This window comes from Thamnophis sirtalis, unplaced genomic scaffold (genome assembly GCF_051295495.1).
Source record: "Thamnophis sirtalis isolate CommonGarterSnake01/CBP01778 unplaced genomic scaffold, rThaSir2_p1.2 scaffold_6, whole genome shotgun sequence".
Classification (NCBI taxonomy): Eukaryota; Metazoa; Chordata; class Lepidosauria; order Squamata; family Natricidae; genus Thamnophis; species Thamnophis sirtalis.
The window spans coordinates 110,652,305-110,672,389 of NW_028261386.1; the positions used below are offsets into that span (position 1 = coordinate 110,652,305).

General features: G+C 36.3%; 1 protein-coding gene across 1 annotated transcript; it reads left to right on the forward strand.

Moving 5' to 3' along the window:
- The first annotated feature begins 778 nt into the window (after positions 1-778).
- CCNC (cyclin C) lies at positions 779-20,085 on the forward strand. Its single transcript, XM_014051829.2, has 12 exons — positions 779-939; positions 3,079-3,185; positions 6,276-6,360; positions 6,484-6,553; positions 7,585-7,636; positions 8,429-8,484; positions 9,947-9,982; positions 13,723-13,814; positions 14,354-14,421; positions 14,796-14,875; positions 16,556-16,674; positions 18,476-20,085. The coding sequence occupies exons 1-12, from the start codon at positions 908-910 to the stop codon at positions 18,528-18,530; spliced, it is 852 nt and encodes a 283-aa protein (XP_013907304.1). The 5' UTR covers positions 779-907; the 3' UTR covers positions 18,531-20,085.

The window sequence follows — 20,085 nt, forward strand, 5'->3', positions numbered from 1 at the left end:
TGCATCTCTGTTTTTTTCTGGTTGATAAGTTACAGTGATATTGAGGAGGGGAATTCCAAAACAGGCAAGGATTAGTGACACAAATAAACATTTTAAAGATGATAATACAAAACATTTGTGAATGAAATAAAGGTAGTGGAAATGTTTGGATTCTTGAAAACAATGAACATATTAGGAGGTAACATACTGGATGCCCTTGGCTAATCCTAAACAGCTCAGATGAGGTTAAACTTAGATTTGAGAGTGAGGAAAACCCAGGGTTGAAAGATAGAGAAGTTTAAAAATGAGTAGATGGCAAAGGTGAAACAATTCTGCATGGCTATTTAAAAAAATCCTCCAGTAACACTAATATATTCATGTAGTCACGAGTTTGACTTGAGGGAGGTTAATTTTTCTTTAATGGAGCAAACTTCCATTTTAGGAGTAAATTTAATGTAGCAATCACATTGGTTTGATATTTGATATTGAAAGAAAATGAAATGAATTATCGTATTCAGTGAGTATGTGTTTATAAGGCAGATGCCATCATTTAGAATAAAGAAATATGATAAAGCGACAGTACACGTAACGTCCAATTTCACGGATAAGCAAAAAGAGCCCAGTGGGCTAATTTATCATTTCCGCAAGCGGAACTTGTCTGCCGCGGAACTGAGCGGCTAGCAAGCGACGAGCCGCCGGACGAAGAGAGAAAGAGCACAGAGCAGGGAGTGAGGTCGCCGCTCGTATGGGTGCTGCTGTTTTTGCAGACTCCTTCCTGCTGCTAAAGCTGTTCCTGTTCCTGTTCCTGGAAGGTGGGGGTAGAGGAAAGAAGAAGAAGAAGAAGAAGGAGGGGAGGAAGAAAAAAAAAGGTTTGCCCTGGCCACCGGCAAGCAGGAAAGAAAAAGCGTTCCCACCTTGACCCCTCTACATGGCAGGGAATTTCTGGCAGAGTTCGCATTAGTGAGTTGTCCTTGCAGTCTGAAGCTTCTGGGGAGAAGGGAGGGAGGGAAGGAAATGCAGGCGCCCGGGGCCGGGCAGTTGGGGGGGGGGTGTAAGAGGCTTTCTCAGTGTTTTCTCTGTAGGAAGCTGTTTTCTCAGTGCAGAGGGTGGGACGGGTATCAGTGTAGTGGGCTGTTGCTGTATGACTGGGAGAGAGATGCCTGTGCAGATTGCCTTTCAATTTTTTAAATGTCTGTCTGTCTATCTGTCTGTCTCTCCGTGTCTCTCTCTGTGTCTGTTTAGTGTTGGAAATAACCCATGTTATAAACATAATGTACACATAATGCATAATGTATGTGTGTGTAATTATATATACATACATACGCATTATGTTTAGAACATGGGTTCTTTTTAACAAGTCAACTTTTATCTTTTTTATCAATTCTAACCAAAAAAACCTGGATGTGTGTGACTGTGTGTGTATAAAGAAAAACTGAGGTTTTTTTCCCCAGCTTGAACATATTTTATTTACATTGAATGTTCTGTAATACTTACAGAAGTATTGACAAGTACTTATAAGTGCAAGTCCTTTGACAAAGAAAAAATACATACTGCCAGCTGCATATAGTACAGGACAGGTTTCTGTAGAACCTCCACTCCCCATCCCAAGGGTTTTGTGTTACTATAAATATTGATTTCCCCTTCATTGTAGCAGTGTGGTTCTACACCCTAACCTGCTTTTATATAATATCTTTAATATTTTCTTTGGTTCTTATTATAACTTTTGTACAAAATGAAGATTTACTTATTAAACTCATATGGAAGCAGATAAAATGAAAAACAAGTGTTCTGATCACACTGGGTTTAACATGAGGAAAGTATTGGCATGTGTATGTTTCTTTCCAAAATAGTTTACCGTTATTAAAATACTTTTGCACAAATGAATATTGTTCTAATTCACATGCATAGCACATTATGTTAAGGTGATTAAATTGTAATATTGTACTATGAAAGTGAAGAATGGCATACAGTAATCACATTGAATAACATGATTGTAATTCAAATATTTTTGATGCAATGTTATTTCTGAGTAACATAAATTGGAATCCTATCATATGGGAAAATCTTTAGGGGTATTTGTTATGACGGTAAGATTCTCCTCTTTTTTTGCTGCTTGAGTATAATTTGCAACCACTATTTCTAAAGAAACCAAGATTCATGGAGAATATATGAAAGTGTTGTATCTAAATATAACTTAAATGTGTTTTAAATGCTAGCTTTTTAAATCAGAAGCCAGACTTTTCTGTACTAAGAAGACAAATATACCTAGAATGAGTAATACCTAAAATATATACCGCCATATAACTCAAAATCATAGTATTACAGAAATGTTATTTGTAAAAGAGTTAGAGATAGAAAGTGGGGTTTATACAACATTTGTATGCAATTTGTCTGTGGAGATGGGTGGTCAAGAAATATGAAATATAAACAAAATAAATTAGAGCATTTAGAACTATCTAAAATTCCTGAGGCAACTTAAAATAATTATTGTTATGTATTAGTCTTATATACTGCCTTTACTTTAAGAGGTCAAGACAATTTATACAAGGTTCTCCTTTCATTTTATCTCGTCAACAACTATCCTGGACTGTTGTGAGTGAGTAAGTGTGTGCATGTATGCAAATAGTTCAAAGTCATTCTGTATTTGAGGGTAGATCTGAACTCTATTTGGACATCTATTACATCATCCTACTTTTCACATCATATATGTAAATACAATAACAAATTATCAGAAAAAGGAAAAAATTATTAGAACAAATTCACTATTAACAAAGAGATTGATTATAATCTTTGGATTATAGAAGGTCACATATAAAATGTTTTTAGTTTGAAATGATCGCCAAAGTCTGATAGTAGTTTCTTATTTCCCAGGATTTTGTTGCTGGCCTGTTATGGAGCTCTCAAATTCTGGTGGCAGCAAACATTGGGGAAATATAAGCATCATTGGAAGAAAAAAATTAATTCTGAATACTTTTGACTGAATATGTATCTTTGACATCAGGCCATATAATAAAGGATAAAAAGTGTTTTCTTTTTTCTGTGTTTACAATTTCTGTGTTACAAATATCTAAAAGTGGTCTCTCCTTTCTTTCTTTGTAGTTTACAATGGATTTTGGATAAACAAGATCTGCTGAAGGAACGCCAAAAAGACTTAAAATTTTTAGCAGAAGAAGAATATTGGAAACTACAGATATTTTTTACAAATGGTAAAAATGATGTCAATGAATCATTGATATATTCTGTGTGTATGCGTATGTGTGTGAGAGAGACGGGATAGATGAGTGAGATTGTCCTTATTTTTTAAAATACAATGATTTAACATTTTTAGAAGAAGCACATGTTGCCAAGGCCCTTGAACATGCTCCTATTAGACTCTTACTTGGGTTAAATATAACATTGATCAACATTTTTTTCTAAAGTTAGAGATATATTTTATTTTTGGAACATTACAATTCTAAACCATATGTGTTCCCATTCATATATAGGTCTTTCCTTGTTGTGGAGAAAGTTTTAATTTGCTTGAAATGGTCTTAGACCTAACTTTTATTCTAAGATTTTGGTATTCTTTATCAAAATGATGGAAAACTAAAATGGCAATTGAGGTTTTGGAAAAGCAAAATAATTTTCTAAAATGGTTTGGTTTGGTTTATTGGATTTATATGCCGCCCTTCTCCCAAGGACTCAGGGCGGCGTACAACATTTAAAAAAACCCACATATTACAAAAGTTAAAAAAATTAAATAGAATATCCCAAACAAACCCAATTAGGATTAACAATAACATTTTTTTAAAAAATTCAATTAAAATTAACAATGATCAATAATTTATTTTGTTTTGTTCAGGCTAGACTGGCTTGCTGGAAAAGCTAACTTTTTAGGGCGTGTCGGAAAGACCGGAGGTTGGGGATTATACAAAGCTCCGAGGCCAGCTCATTCCAGAGGGAAGGCGCTCCCACAGAGAAGGCTCTCCCCCTGGGGGTCACTAGCCAACACTGTCTGGCCGACGGCACCCTGAGGAAGCCAACTCTGTGGGATCAGACTGGACGGTGGGAGGCTACCGGTGGCAGTAGGTGGTCTCGCAGGTATCTTGGGCATAAGCCATGGAGCGCTTTAAAGGTCATAATTAGTACCTTGAATCAGGTCGCCTAAAAGGGGGTAACACGGGAGCACCTAGGTGCCCCCATGATAACCCGCGCTGCCGCATTCTGGACCAGTTGAAGCCTCCGGGTGCTCTTCAAGGGCAGCCCTATGTAGAGAGCGTTACAGTAGTCCAGAGAGATGATTAATTTCAGTAGTTATTTTGTATTGAAATTCAAGGAGGTCATTACTTTCCAGTCAGAGCCAATAATAGAAAAGATTGATAAATACAATTTAAGCCTGCATTTTAATACAGTACTTGGGTCTCATTGAAACTTTATTTTATATAAATATAAAATTCATGTGCAGGGAAGATTTGACTTTAATTTGTTTAATAAGAGAGGAAATCATGCTTAAATATTTAAAATAATTAAAATGTTAGAATATATTTTGGCTCAATCCTACAGCTAAAGTACAGCTTTCATATTTATAAATCAAAGTACTAAAATTTTATAAATCTTCCTAATAAAGGAAGTTAAGTATGCATAATTAAAGCTCAAAGAAGCTGCAAATCTGTCTTCTTAATATAGAGTTACTGAAAAATTTTGCATTCATCAAGCAATGCATGTACAAACTGTGTGTACACCTTATTTCCTTACAGGGAGTATGGCAGTAATATTTTAAAATATGCATATATATTCACAATTGGACTTTTCATAATGTGTCTGAATAGTCAAAGTTACTTGTTACAGTCAGAATCAGTATCCTCTGTGTTGGAGCTGGCAAGGTGAGATGGGGGAAATTAATAGTTGCTTTCTTAAAATTAAGAAATAGTTGTTTTGTATTTAAAATGGTTCATATTTGTAGAATCTTGGAAATTATTCAAAATGTAAGCAATGAAAGAGTACTGATATATGGACAACGCTATTATAATTCTGTTGCCCAAGTGTTCTATTGGTTTCCTGAATATCCTGTACTTTAAATAAAATCCCTGCCTCCACTGATCATTTCAGATTTATCCCAGTTAAAAAAAAAAAATTAGCTAACCACCTTGTGTACAAAGGACTTGCTTGGCTGTCAACCTTTATAATGAGCATTGATGTGTGAATTATCTTGGAAATGGCAGGAATATGATAAAGCATTGCCATGTTCAAATTATGAATGGATGGAAGGATTCTGGAAAAATATCAAGTAACCATCTTATGTTTTGTTTTGTCATTCTGTGCCTCTACCTCTGCTTGGTATTTTGGATGGATGTTTCCAACATGCTTGGAACATATCCTTTGCTTGGAAAGCCAAATGAGCTACCTGTACAGCTGACACCATGGTGGCTTTCTAGCCAACTGGCAGATAGAGCTTGTGTGGAGCAGCTGACAGTTTTTTTTCCTGATCTACCTTCCCCCGGTACCCTATTCCCTTTCCATAGATGAAATATGTCATATTTCAAGCACCTGCTGCCTTTGCCAACTCCATAACTGTGTTGAAACTGACAGCTTAAGTCATTGGACAAATATTTCTTTTGCAAAGTATTTAAATGCTGTGTATGATAACTGATAACTGAAAGCTTTGCATTTCACACAGAGTGAAGTTCCTAAGTTTCTGAATAAGAGTGAGTTGAGAATTGCATGAAGTTGCAGATAATAGACTAAATTATTTTTTCCCAGGTGTAGATTACACCTCAATATGCCTTGCATCTGTTTTGTCATTTTTGGAGAAGTTGAATAATGCCTCAGAATTAGCTACAAGGGCTGGAAATACCATCTGCCTGAATTTAAACAAACTCTGCTTAGTAGCCAATCATAGAAAAATGCTGGCATTATTCAGTTTCATATCTTACTATATACATTTTAGAAATCAGATTTAATAATACCAAATGTGCAGTCTCCTTTGAATTGTTCTTTGCATCAGAAATATCAAGCAGTGATTTAATGTTAGTTTTTCTAACTACAGTTTCAACTACAGTTGCTTTATGGTATTATCTATTGTGTCACAGTCTCAATTTGCAATCTTCACCTATAAAATAAAATACAACATATATTATTTCACCTTTAGGAAATGGGCCGATGAATGGGCTTTCAGTACCAAAAAAAGTATAAGTACATAATGTAACAATACATTATGGAACTTTTTGCAACTCAGTGGGATTCAGTTTCAGTAATTGTTGCAGAATACAAAACTGAACTACTAAGATTTAACTCATTTTTAAAAATTTTATTTTAAGTTATTCAGGCGTTAGGTGAACATTTGAAGCTAAGACAACAAGTTATTGCCACTGCTACTGTCTATTTCAAGAGGTTCTATGCCAGGTAAGATCATGAGCTCAATACAGTTTCATTTTTCCTATATAAATGTTTTTTGTGAATATAAGGTCTCTTTTCAAAAGTGGTATGATTAGTAATTTTCCCTTCTGTTTAAAACTATATATTTAGGTATTCCCTAAAAAGTATTGATCCAGTGCTAATGGCTCCCACATGTGTATTTTTGGCATCCAAAGTAGAGGTAAGTAGGCATTTTAGCATTCTCTTGGTCTTAATAAGCACACTATCAAATTTAGCAACTGCAATCCTTTCCAGCAGTTTTGTTGTTGGACAAAGTGAAATGGTCACTAAGTGAACATGTAACTAACACACACACACACACACACACACTGCAGAGTGTGTCTACAAAGATGTGTTTCTTTTTTACCCTCCCTACCTTTTCCTCCCTCACAGAGTGGAGAGATTGCTTAAACTAGCTATCGTTTCCTGAAATATTTTTCTTCAAGTAAAAGCATGTCCTTTAAAATTCTAACTGCAAGTTAACAATCTCAGCTCTCTGACCTTAATTCACACTGAAGGCCTTTGTTGTCAGCGGCATGAAAATTCGTGGTCAATACATGCATTGCTTGGAAATGAATTTTTATTACTGTTTATTACCATCGTATTTGTGAATGGTCACCAACCAGGATGGTTGCTAAATGAGGAGTGGCTGTAATTAGCACATTTAATATCCTTTTTCTGATAGGATTTTTCTGTTAGGCCTCCCCCTGTTCTAGCCTCCATAGCATTTTGTTGGTCATATCAGTCAGTTGATCTTTTCTGACTCTTGATCAGTTGGGCTTTCAGTGCTTGCTTTGCAGGTTGTTTTCCTGCCTTTTAGCTATGGGGGATTAACATGAAAATGCTTTCTGCCAATAGTAAAGCAGCCAATGGAAATTGATGAAAGGAAAGAAAATAGCTTTCTTTTCACACAGACAAAAATGTGTTTATTGTAATATAATCTTTGCATCCACAAAATACTGTGATTTTGACTAAAGAAGAAAAATTGGCAGAAAGGCAGAGAAGTGTTGCATCAGCTCACATGAGATATTGTGGAATTGGATGATTCTACAAGGTTGCCAGTTAGAACAAAATGTGCCCTTTCTTTTTTTCTCACAGATCAAGAGCACACACTCCCTGTAATCTCACATAGTAATTAAAGTTTGACATTTTGTTAACGGGTGCTTCTGGAATTGTGTATTTACCACCATTATTTTATTTTTGATGTTCTAGGAATTTGGTGTGGTTTCGAATACAAGATTGATATCTGCTGCTACTTCTGTATGTAAGTGGAATTTTTTGTAAAGTTGTCATCTTTCAAAGGAATTTTAAAATCAAATATTGCTTATAGTTATCGTATTCAGACATATGGAATGGCACATACTGTATGTATGTGTGTACATGAAAAACTAAAAATTATTAAGCTGTGCTTATTGTATTGCACGATACAATATGATAAAATGTGATACAATACAATACTATTGGGTAGTATTGTATTGGGGAGAGCCATTTGGTGTAGAAGCTAAAGGCATCAGGCTAGCAACCAGGACACCATAAATTTATAAAACCAGCTGCATGACCATGAACCAGTCCCTCTCAACCCTAGGAATGAGGCAGTGGCAAACAACTTCTGAAAAATCTTGCCAAAAAAACTGCAGGGATTTCCCCAAGCAGTTTCCAAGAGAACTAGACATGATTGAAGAAAAAGGATTATATTGGTACAGTATTTAATTTTTCTAAATGAATGAATGCTTCTTTACCATTTGATAATATTTGAAACTTGCAGAAACTGATAAACATTGTGTAAACTGGTTCTAATATATATTCCAAAATATTGAAACAGAAATATTTGCTTTGTCTCTATTTTGTATTGTAAATTTCTATAAAATATTGCTATCAGATATAAAAAATATGTATGCTTAATAGTTAACTCTTGTTCTTTTGTGCTTTCAAAAAATCCCTGCATTCAGCATCTAGTATTTTATTTAAATTAAGGTGTAGAGAGAGAAATCAGTATGCTAAATTAATTTTAATTGCTTTTATTTTAAAAAGCATTCTTGAATTTTCTTCGTTGCAGTGAAAACTAGGTTTTCGTATGCCTTTCCAAAAGAATTTCCTTATAGGATGAACCATGTAAGTATACTCTTAAGAAAACATTCCTTGCCTTAGCACTTCCCTTCCTCTGCAAATGATTTTGAAAAGACTTTTACATTTTTACTGTATGTGGAAGAATAGGGATGTTGAGAATATATCAAAGCATTATTTCCAGACAGTGACAGGAACTTTATGTTTTGCTATGCTCCCAACTATTTTAAATTGTTTTTAAAAAGTAGAAAATTGAAGTTTTTTAAAAAGGGTCTTGCTATTGTGTCATCAGCTGTGGCTGAGAGACTCTAGGAGTGTGATTTGGAGAAGAGGAAAACCTAAACTAGATTACTATCCGTTAAATGCTCTACGTGGGGCTGCCCTTGAAGAGCTTTCGGAAACGTCAAATGGTGTAAAATACGGCTGAATGGCAAAAAATGGTGCCGGCTGAATGGCATATGTAACACCACTACTCCGTGAGCTGCACTGGCTTGCTGATGTGTTTATGGGTGCAATTCAAGATGCTGGTTGTCACCTTTATAGTTTTACATGACTTGTGGCTGGGTTATCTTATGAGCCAAGGTGGCGCAGTGGTTAAATGCAGCACTGCAGGCTACTGCTAGATCAGCAGGTCAGCGGTTCAAATCTCACCGGCTCAGGGTTGACTCAGCCTTCCATCCTTCCGAGGTGGGTAAAATGAGGACCCAGATTGTTGGGGGCAATATGCTGACTCTCTGTAAACCGCTTAGAGAGGCCTGAAAGGCCTATGAAGCGGTATATAAGTCTACTGCTATTGCTATTGCTATTGCTATCTGACGGACTATCTTTTTCCAAGAGTTTCTACCCATTCAGTCTGATCCTACAGACAAGTTGCAAAGCCCGTCAGCCAAAAAGTGTTGACTGGCGGGAACAAAAAGTTGGGATTTATTCCTTATGGAATATTCTCCCCTCAGATATTAGAATGGTCCCAATCCTGTTAGGTTTTTGCAAAAGTTGAAAAACTTGCTATGTGTACCCAGGCTTGGGGCTGAGACTGTGTTTAAGAGCCCCATTACTTGGCTTTACTAATAGTTGATTAATCTTCATGGCTGCTGTTTGTATTATTTATTTTGCGGATGTTTTTTGTTTTAATGGTTTCTTTTAATTATTTTATAATTTTAGAATTGTAAACAGTCTAGGGTCACTTGGTTGAGTTGGCAACTATAGAAACTGAATGAATGAATTTGATTGCAGACATGAAAAAAATATGATAAATCTGTTGACCTCTGTAAAAGAGGTATTTGCTGGAGTACAAATTGTACAGTATCTCCAAAAAGGAGTTTCTTTTATTGAAGTGGAAATTTCAAATGTAATTGCTGCTGACAAAAAAAGTTTTATGTTTTCGTTCCCATGGTTTTCCAAGTTTAGAATTTTAATAGTTTAGATCCAGCTGATCATAGAACAGGATAATCTATGATGCACGTTACATACGTTTTGTCCATTTAATTCATACATTTTTTGTTCTTTACAGATATTAGAATGTGAATTTTATCTGTTAGAGTTAATGGTAAGTTCATTTACTTTGTACATTCTGTTCGATCTCTTGTATAGGTAGTCCTTGAATTATATCCATTCATTCAGTGACTGTTCAAAGTTACAGTGACACTGAAAATATGGACATATGATGGGTTCCTTGAAGTTCTGATGACCACAGCACATTCCCCTCCCTTTCACATTGTGATCCATCACATTGGATACCTTGTGTGTCATTGTAACATCACAGAGAGTTGGGGGTCATGTGATCACCATTTGTGACCTTCCCTGCTGGCTACACCAAGCAAAGTTTATGAGGAAGCCAGTAGGGAAAATTGAAAGTTACTTTGGTAAGTCACTCCTGCTTTTTCTCCCATCTTTAGCACACCCCTACCCATGTGGAGCCCCTCCAGCCTCCTGCAAATTGTGCATGGCCTGTGCATGACCTGTGCAGGCCTTCCCTGGCTCCCGTAATTCAGACACAGACTGTACTGACCTATCCAGGTCCTACTATGATTTCCTCCTATCCCCCCTTGGTACTCCCATGCTTCTTACCTCTTCCTATTAATGATTGAGGAATTTTGGGGTTATAATGGCAACTGGGACTGCCTGGGATTGTCATCACTGAACAGGGTAGTCATGTGATGTTGCACTTTTATCAACTGCATCATTTTGTGGCAGCAATCCCAGTCTCTATTGCTGTTGTAACACAAATAGTACAAATATAATTCCTTTGCATAATTATATGTTGATCATATCTGGAATATTCTATCATCTCCTGAAATGTTGCTACTTTTTGCATGTGTCTGTACTGGGAGGAAAGAATTTTGAGATGTAATGGGCTAAGTCTAGGAGAATAATCTCAGAGAAAGGATGAAGAGTTACAGATTGAGGAAGTGGTGTACTATTTCCTATTTTTTATGTGAATCCAATACATGAAGGTAGAAAGAACTGATGCCAGGTTTTTGAGAAGAGAAGGAATTTATATATCTTAAGATTGCATGAGAAAATAGTGTCCAATGTATCAACTGAAGTAGCTGGCTTGAAGGCCAATAAGCATACAGATTTGTTTACAAGAAAGTGTCCTGCCTTTTGTTTTAAATAGGAAAGCTCTTACAAAGGATACTCCACCCTGAGAGGAATTTTGGAGTTCTAGTGGACAATCACTTAAATATGAGCCAGCAGTGTACTGCTGCTGCAAAAAAGCCAACACAGTCCTAGGGTGCATTAACAGAAGGATAGTCAAGATCACATGAAGTGTTAGTACCGCTTTATAATGCCTTGATTAAACTATATTTGGAATATTTCATCCACTTTTGGTTGCCACAATATAAAAAAGATGTTGAGACTCTAGAAAGAGTGCAGAGAAGAGCAACGAAGATGATTAGGGGATTAGAGGCTAAAACATAACAGCTGCTGGAATTAGGTATGGCTAATATAATGAAAAGAAAGACTATGGGTTACATAACAGCAGTATCCCAATATCTAAGGGGCTGCCAGAAAAAAGAGTGGGGTGGTCAATCTATTCTCCAAAGCACTTAAAGGCAGGGGAAGAAATAATGGATGGAAACTAATCAGAGAAGCAACCTAGAACTAAGTATAAATTTCCTGACAGAAGAATTAATCAGTGGAATAACTTGCATTCAGAAGTTATATATGGGTGCTCCAACACTGGAGAGATTTGACAATAAATTGTCTGAAATGGTATAGGGTATCCTGCTTGAGCAGGGAGTTGGACTAGAAGTTCTTTCCAATTCTTATTCTGTTGATGTTACTCAAGCCAAACTTTATATTTACAAAATAAGTGAAACCACTAAAGGTTGATACTGTTTTCCCCCCACTCAGATTCTCTTTATATATTAATAGGATCCTCATAAAGCTTCTTATATACTGTTATTCTGTAATAGAGTGCACTGTGCCAGTGTTTATTTCCAGTGAGTGTATTGTTGGCAAATCGGGTTTCTGTGTGCTGCAATGTGTCAGCATTTGTGTCTCAGAGGGAGATAGAATTTGGTAAGCTGCCAGTCAGTCTAGAGAGGAATTACAGGTGAAACTCAAAAAATTAGAATATCGTGCAAAAGTTCCTTTATTACAGTAATGCAACTTAAAAGGTGAAACTAACATATGAGATAGACACATTACATGCAAAGCAAGATAGTTCAAGCTGTGATTTGTCATAATAGTGATGATTATGGCTCATGAAAACCCCAAATCCACAATCTCAGAAAATTAGAATATTGTGAAAAGGTGCAATATTCTAGGCTCAAAGTGTTCCACTCTAATCAGCTAATTAAGCCATAACACCTGCAAAGGGTTCCTGAGCCTTTAAATGGTCTCTCAATCTGTTTCAGTAGGAATCACAATCATGGGAAAGACTGCTGACGTGATTGTTGTGCAGAAAACCATCATTGACACCCTCCATAAGGAGGGAAAGCCTCAAAAGATAATTACAAAAGAAGTTGGATGTTCCCAAAGTGCTGTATCAAAACACATTAATAGAAAGTTATGTGGAAGGGAAAAGTGTGGAAGAAAAAGGTGCACAAGCAGCAGGGATGACCGCAGCCTGGATAGGATTATCAGGAAAAGGCCATTCAAAAGTATTGGGGACTTTCACAAGGAGTGGACTGAGGCTGGAGTCAGTGCATCAAGAGCCACCACATACAGACGGATCCTGGACATGAGCTTCAAATGTCGTATTTCTCTTGTCAAGTCGCTCCTGAACAACAATGTAAGAAGCGTCTTACCTGGGCTAAAGAAAAACAGACCTGGTCTGTTGCTCAGTGGTCCAAAGTCCTCTTTTCTGATGAGAGCAACTTTTGCATCTCATTTGGAAACCAAGGACCCAGAGTATGGAGGAAGAATGCAGAGGCACACACTACAAGATGCTTGAAGTCCAGTGTGAAGTTTCCACAGTCTGTGTTGACTTGGGGAGCCATGTCATCTGCTGATGTTGGTCCACTGTGCTTCATTAAATCCAGGGTCAATGCAGCTGTCTACCAGGAGATTTTGCAGCACTTCATGCTTCCTTCTGCAGACGAGCTTTATGGGGATTCTGACTTCATTTTCCAGCAGGACTTGGCACCTGCCCACACTGCCAAAAAGCACCAAATCCTGGTTCAATGACTGTGGGATTACTGTGCTTGATTGACCAGCAAACTCGGCTGACCTGAACCCCATAGAGAATCTATGGAGCATTGCCAAGAGAAAGATGAGAGACATGAGACTGAACAATGCAGAAGAGCTGAAGGCCGCTATTGAAGCATCCTGGTCTTCCATAATACCTCAGCAGTGCCGCAGGCTGATAGCTTCCATGCAACGCCGCATTGAGGCAGTAATTGCTGCAAAAGGGCCCCAAACCAAGTACTGAGAATATATGTATGCTTATACTTTTCAGAGGTCCGATATTGTTCTATGTACAATTCTTGTTTTATTGATTGCATGAATATTCTAATTTTCTGAGATGGTGGATTTGGGGTTTTCATGAGCTGTAAGCCATAATCATCACAATTATGACAAATCACAGCTTGAACTATCTTGCTTTGCATGTAATGAGTCTTATCTCATATATTAGTTTTACCTTTTAAGCTGCATTACTGAAATAAATGAACTTTTGCACAATATTCTAATTTTTTGAGTTTCACCTGTATTTCTGTGAAGCCAACTACTGTCTTTGTAATAGATGGCACAATAAACATCAGAGAAGTACTTAACATGTTGAGTATTGTGGAATGATGATGATACTTTTAACATTCTTCTTAAATGCAATTCCCCTAGGACTGCTGTTTGATAGTTTATCATCCCTATAGACCTCTACTTCAATATGTACAAGATATGGGCCAAGAAGACATGTTGCTGCCTCTTGCTTGGTAATGAAGACAAGACTATTTAAAAAGTCCTTTAGCCTAAATAGAAAACCTATGAAAATTATTGACCTGAATAAAATTGTTGCCTCGGGAATCTGCTTAATCCACTTAGGAAAATGCATAAAACATAAAGTTGTTTAATTTATTGATTTGAAAGGAGTGGGGTGGGGGTGGGGTTGACCGAAATATCATTTTTTTATGAATGAAGATAAACCAGCAGATCTTCTACTATTCATTCTTATAGTCTGAACATATAACTGAAAAGCTCGTGATGAAGCTTGCCTTACTGCATGGAAGATGAATACACCTAATATCTCTGCAGAGTTCTGTTATTTGAGGGAAAGAATGCCCATGCTCCACATAGAAAAAGACATAGAAATGAAATATATTGAAATACGTCCTCCTGCTCAGATTATACTCATTACATCAGATACTGTATTTAAAGTGGAAGTAAGCTCATGTCACGGTTTCATATTGTTTTGACTCCATCGTGTGGAGTCATGAATGACAAACTTGCTGATCTGTTGCTTTTGTCTGTGCAGGAGGATAGTGAATGACACATACAGAACTGATCTTTGTCTGCTGTACCCTCCTTTCATGATAGCCCTAGGTATGTAACATGTTGTGTAGTGTATCATTATTTGAATGGAATGGTTCAAGATAGAGTTGCATTCATGGCCATTTTCATAGAAATTGTGGTGTTATAATGAAAACCTCAACTATTTCATTTTTCAGTTTATAACTGAACTTTGTCCAGACATACAATAAAATAATGGTAAACTGGGAAACTATTCAACTATACATCCTAATTGAGCATTAATAATTATATTTGTAGAATGGTATAATTGAAAATCCAGTTTGGAGAGGGAGACAGTAGCACACAGAATGTGTTCTGACTGTGTTTTTCATTTAATAATGTAAAAGCACTTATACCACTAATTTTATGTCTTAATTTTGCCTTTCAACTATATGCTTTTTTTACAGCTTGTCTACATGTGGCTTGTGTTGTCCAGCAAAAGGATGCTAGACAGTGGTTTGCTGAGCTCTCTGTTGATATGGAGAAGGTAGTTATGTTTTGTTTAATAATTACAGATTTACCGAAAGTAACTTGTCTAGATTGTTACATTATTATGCCATTGGAACAAAATGGATAAGATGAAAGCTTCTTATTGGCCCAGCATCCCTTGGTGAAAAATTGAAAAACATATAAAGAATTTAAAAAGATAAAACTATTCAAGGTAATATTTCTATATCAATACCAACAAGATACTGCATAGTAATTACAAAATATTTTTTTTGATTGCATATTCTGTGTTGGGCACAGATGCTTTTGATTGAGCTTGATGTAGGATTGAATGGGTGCAATTATATAGTTGGTCAATAATATAAAAGCCACTATAAGTGCTTTATTCCAAGATCTGGAATTTACTGGTGGTCTCCCATCTGAGTAATAATCAGTCCAGATACTGCTCTGAGCCCAGTGCTGCCATTTGTTGAGACTAAATGGCAATAAATACGGTATTCTCTGTCTAATCATGTCCAATTCTAGGGCATAGTGTTCATTTTGTTTCTTGGTCAAGGGGGCCCACATTGTCCAAAGACCCGTTTCATGGTTATGTAGCCAACATGTTTATATGCCAAGTCTTTGGAACGCTGTTACCTTCCCACCAAAGTGGAGCCCATTTTTCTACTCATATTTGCATGTTTTCAAACTGCTAAGTAAGCAGGAGCGGGGTCAAGGAATCGGAGCTCATGCCGATTCCATGGCACTGGGGCTCAAACCCAGACTGTCAGCTTTCCAGCTGATAAACTCAGCATTTTTAACTGCTGAGCCTTTGCACCTAACTTCTAAATAATAGGTTTAAGAATGGGTGAGTGAGGGAAGTGTAAAAAAGTACAAGGGACTTTTTATGACATATGGTGGACCTGCCTGGAAACACAAAAATATTGGACAAAAATTTGGAAATGGGTGCAAGAAATTACAGGAGAACAGATAAAATACAAATTCTGCTGGGAATAATCAAAGGGAAATATACAAAGAAAATTAAGTACATATTAACACATCTGCTAACTACAGCTAGATAACATTTGCCCAATGCTGGAAACAAAATAATACCCCCTCGGACGAATTAATGATAAAAAAAAACTTTGGATTGTGCAGAGATGGACAAATTAACACTGAAATTAAAAGATAAAGAAGAGTCGGAATATTATGAAATTTGGAACAATTGGTACAAATGGCTACAAAACAAGAATAACATTAATTAAGCCGAAAAACACTATATATAAATATATATAGGACTCTGTATAAAGGTGTGTAAATATAGAAGCAAAATATTATATTCATGTACAGGTATGATGACATAACAATGTTGATATAATGACTAAGGTGTTGTAGAAGGGAAAAATAATAAAAATCTGCTACAAAAAAAAAAAGAATGGGTGCGTGAGATCATGAGTTTACATTAGACTGAAAGAAAAAGCTATGCTAATTTAAAATAATAACAAAAACTTTATAAAATGAATTTTAAGATTTAGAAACTAGGGCACTAAGGTAAGAAGTGTTTTGAGGATAGTTTGCACTTTTTTTTCTTCAAAGGATAAAAATAATAGTGGTCTGAAAAATGTTTTCATGATAAACTCCCAGATTCCAGGAGATTTTCAAATCTATCTTATGTTGAAGTACATACTTATTGCAATCACCATAAATCTACTTATAACTATTTTTCATCTATTTTATTTAGATCTTAGAAATAATCAGGGTCATTTTAAAATTGTATGAACAATGGAAAAACTTTGATGAAAGGAAAGAAATGGCTACAATTCTAAGCAAGATGCCTAAACCCAAACCGCCTCCAAATAGGTAGGTTTTCAAAATATTTTCATTTGAATAGATGATCCACTGTAAAACAAGAATAATTCATTTGTAGATAAAATAATTTTAGACTTTGATGTAGCCTTGCTGTTTAATACAGAAAATGCATCTCAGCATCTAGTTGGTCCATTTATTCACTAGACTTTTTGTACCCATTCTGTTTAACACCCCACTCCCCCCCCAAAATACTCTGCAACCCTGGAAGGCCAAAATATTTTTTTTTCCTGGGCAAAAATAGAGTACTTTGCCTTTGAGTTAGGGCGGTACTTCTCCATAGTGAACATAAGTAGCCAGCATTTTCCAGGGAATCTTGTTAATGAGCTGCTTTAGCAGTCAAATTCATTTTAATAGGTTAACTTTATAAAGCAATGGCTTATTTATAATAAACTCTATAAAGCAATGGCTTATTTGTACTGAATATATAGAAGCTACTGTATTTTTCAAACTATAAGACGCACCGGAGTATAAGATGCACCATGATTTTGAAGAGGTAAATTAAAAAAAAAAGTTTTTGCACTCTGAGGCCTCCCAAATCCTTTGCACACCTCGTTTTTTGCAAAAAATAAAAAAGGGGGGGGATGCAGAGCTTTGGGATGCTTGCAGAAGTGCTGTGGGGAGGGGCAAAAATGAGCGAAAAACCAGCCTCTTTTTCACAAAAATGGGCCTTTTTTGCAAAAAAAGGGGAGGGGCATACAGAGCTTTGGGAGGCTCTTAGAGTGCTCCTGGGGGCTGGAGGGGGGCAAAAACTAGCAAAAACAGGCCTTTTTTGCAAAAATAAGGGGGGCATGCAGAGGCTTTGGGAGACTTTTAAAGTGCTCTTGTGGGCTGGGGGGGCTCTTTAGCTCTTTTTTGCCCTCCCAGCCTTCAGGAGCACTTTGCAAGCCTCCCAAACTCTCTGCATATCCATTTTTGCAAAGGAGACAGGGTTTCAGTAGGCCAAAAATGCCTACACACCCAGATTTTCACCCTCTTTTTTGAGGGGGAAAAGGTGCATCATATTCCAAAAAATACGGCATATAGCAGAGTTCTCCAAACGTGCCAAATTTCTGAACTTCGTCTCCCAGAATTCCCCAGCCAGCTATGCTTTTTAAATTTTAAATTTGGAAACCCCCCGCTCTATAGTATACTTCCAAATCATTTTTGAAGCGTACATAGCCCTACCAGCAGTCAGTTATTGATATTGCTGAATTAAAAACAGCAGCCAGACCAAATGAGGATAGATGTCACCCCAAATATGATCTTGAAGGCCATTTCATCCTTCTTTATGTTATATTACAACAAAATGTTATGCAATCCTGAATATCAAAATAAAATTTTGTACTACCCTGATTTAAATTATATTACCTAATTAAATTAAATTATATTAAATACTAAAGTAATGCCATATGATAAGATATGCAGTGTGCCATTACAAAGTGGGAAAATTAGGATGAAGTTTCAATGGCAAGGTTGAAATCTGCTTGCATATTAATCATCAAAGGACACATCTTCTTCATGACTTGTTTTCCTTGTTAGCATCTGGAAGGAGGCTTCATGGTGTCCAAACCAGATAATTTAGATTCAGTCAGTTTTGTTCCATATAGTATCAACAGAGTGAACTAGTTTCCTTAATAAAGCGTATGGGTAGACATATACTTTGAGAGCAGGCAACAAAAAATCATTTTTAATGTATGCCAGTGTGCTCACAGTAAACAAAATGACAATCAAGATTATCTTAATTTTAAAATCAAATGTTTGTAATAATTTTAATAATATATAATGTAATACTTTCCTGCTTTGTTTCAAACAGTGAAAGTGACCAGGGTCCAAATGGAAGTCAGAATTCTAGCTACAGCCAGTCTTAGACATTCCAAAGAAATGAATTGTGGACCACTTTGGATTAAGACACATTGGGATCTTTTCATGTGTGGAAGACATGGACAGAAGGTTTCAACAATGTCTTTTCAGATAGAACACAATGTTTCTATCAAGTGTACAAAAGCTTTTCCTTAAACACACCCCTAGTTGAATTGTGATACAACAGAAATCAAAAATTTTGGATATAAATAATGTAATTCAGTATGGACAGACTTTAGTAAATGTTGTTATTAGAAAGAAATAGTGGTAAGTTAAACAAACTCTGTCAACACAAAGATGGATAACTGAATGGATCTTTCTTGCAACTATACTTGTTTAACACGGAATACAAGAAATGACTTGAGAAGTTGGGATTTGAGATCCTAATTTTCTAGATATATGGATGTTTTAAGAATGCACTGCTGTAGTAAATGCCTTAGGGAAGAGAAAAAAGAGGGGGGAAATCTTAAAATGTATACAATGTTGCATTCCTCATCCGAAGTTTAAGGAGATACTCTACAATACCTGTAGTTTGCTAGAGGAAATCGAGGATACCCCCAAAGTGCAATATATATAATGAAAACTGTGGCTGTTTTAGGAAAGAATGTGCTGTTAAGTCCCTGACATATTTTGCAATCCAATCAAGTAAATCTAACCTATTTGAGGTTATAATGGAGAATATGTTCTGCTTTCCCTGTTACTAGGAATGGCTTGTCTCTTGAGAAAACAGAAGCATTTGAGGCTACGATTCCATAATAAAATATAATAAATTACTGTACAAATTAACACAAGAATCATTCAAAGAAAATATGTCCCCTTTTTTTAAACTCAAGGGCCATATGCGTATTCTTTATTCAAACTTCCCTACTTAGTCGCGAGTCCTGAAATCTTCATGGACTATTTGTTTGGGACCCTAAAATGAGTTAACAGTAGCCTCTCTTTCAGGCTAAAGTAGCTCCCCCAACATGATGCCTTCTGGCTGTATTAGATTTCAGTTGCCTTCAGGCCAGCTAACATGGCCATGTTAGTGGAGGATTAGGGAGATTACAAAGTACAACGCATAGTGAAGATGCCAGTTGGGAAAGGCTGCTTTAAGATGCCTTTCACCCAAGGGAGCATTATTCTGCCATGATACAATCAAAGGAACATTGGTTGAAAAGAGTATTGTCAAATGGTGCTTGTTCTAAAACTTGATCTAAAAGCAGCAGTGCCTGCCTCTACTTGATATGTCACTGAATTAAGGGTAACCAAAGTGTTTTTGTATGCAAACGCTTGGGCTCTCTGCACTTACGTGTTGGAAGTTATTTTTTTACAGAGTGTTTGGATACTGAGTTACAAAAACAATTGTGAGAATTTTTTTTTAAATTTTAGCTTTTTCATGTTCCCTTTTCAGTTTGGCCAATTTTGTTGATGCTCGTCATGTTGTCCCACACATTTGCTTAACAGAATTGCTTGAGACACCACATCTGTTGTGTTTTGGAAATTACTTTGTTAACGTGAGGATTTCAACTTTATTTGTAATATGGACTAGCTGCCTAGGAATAAAACAATGGACATTAACAA

Coding starts and splice junctions, on each gene's coding strand:
- CCNC (XM_014051829.2), top strand. CDS start 908: ATGGCAGGGAATTTCTGGCAGAGTTCGCATTA. Junction 3,186..6,275: donor ACAGATATTTTTTACAAATG/GTAAAAATGATG, acceptor TTTTATTTTAAG/TTATTCAGGCGTTAGGTGAA. Junction 9,983..13,722: donor TTTATCTGTTAGAGTTAATG/GTAAGTTCATTT, acceptor CAATTCCCCTAG/GACTGCTGTTTGATAGTTTA.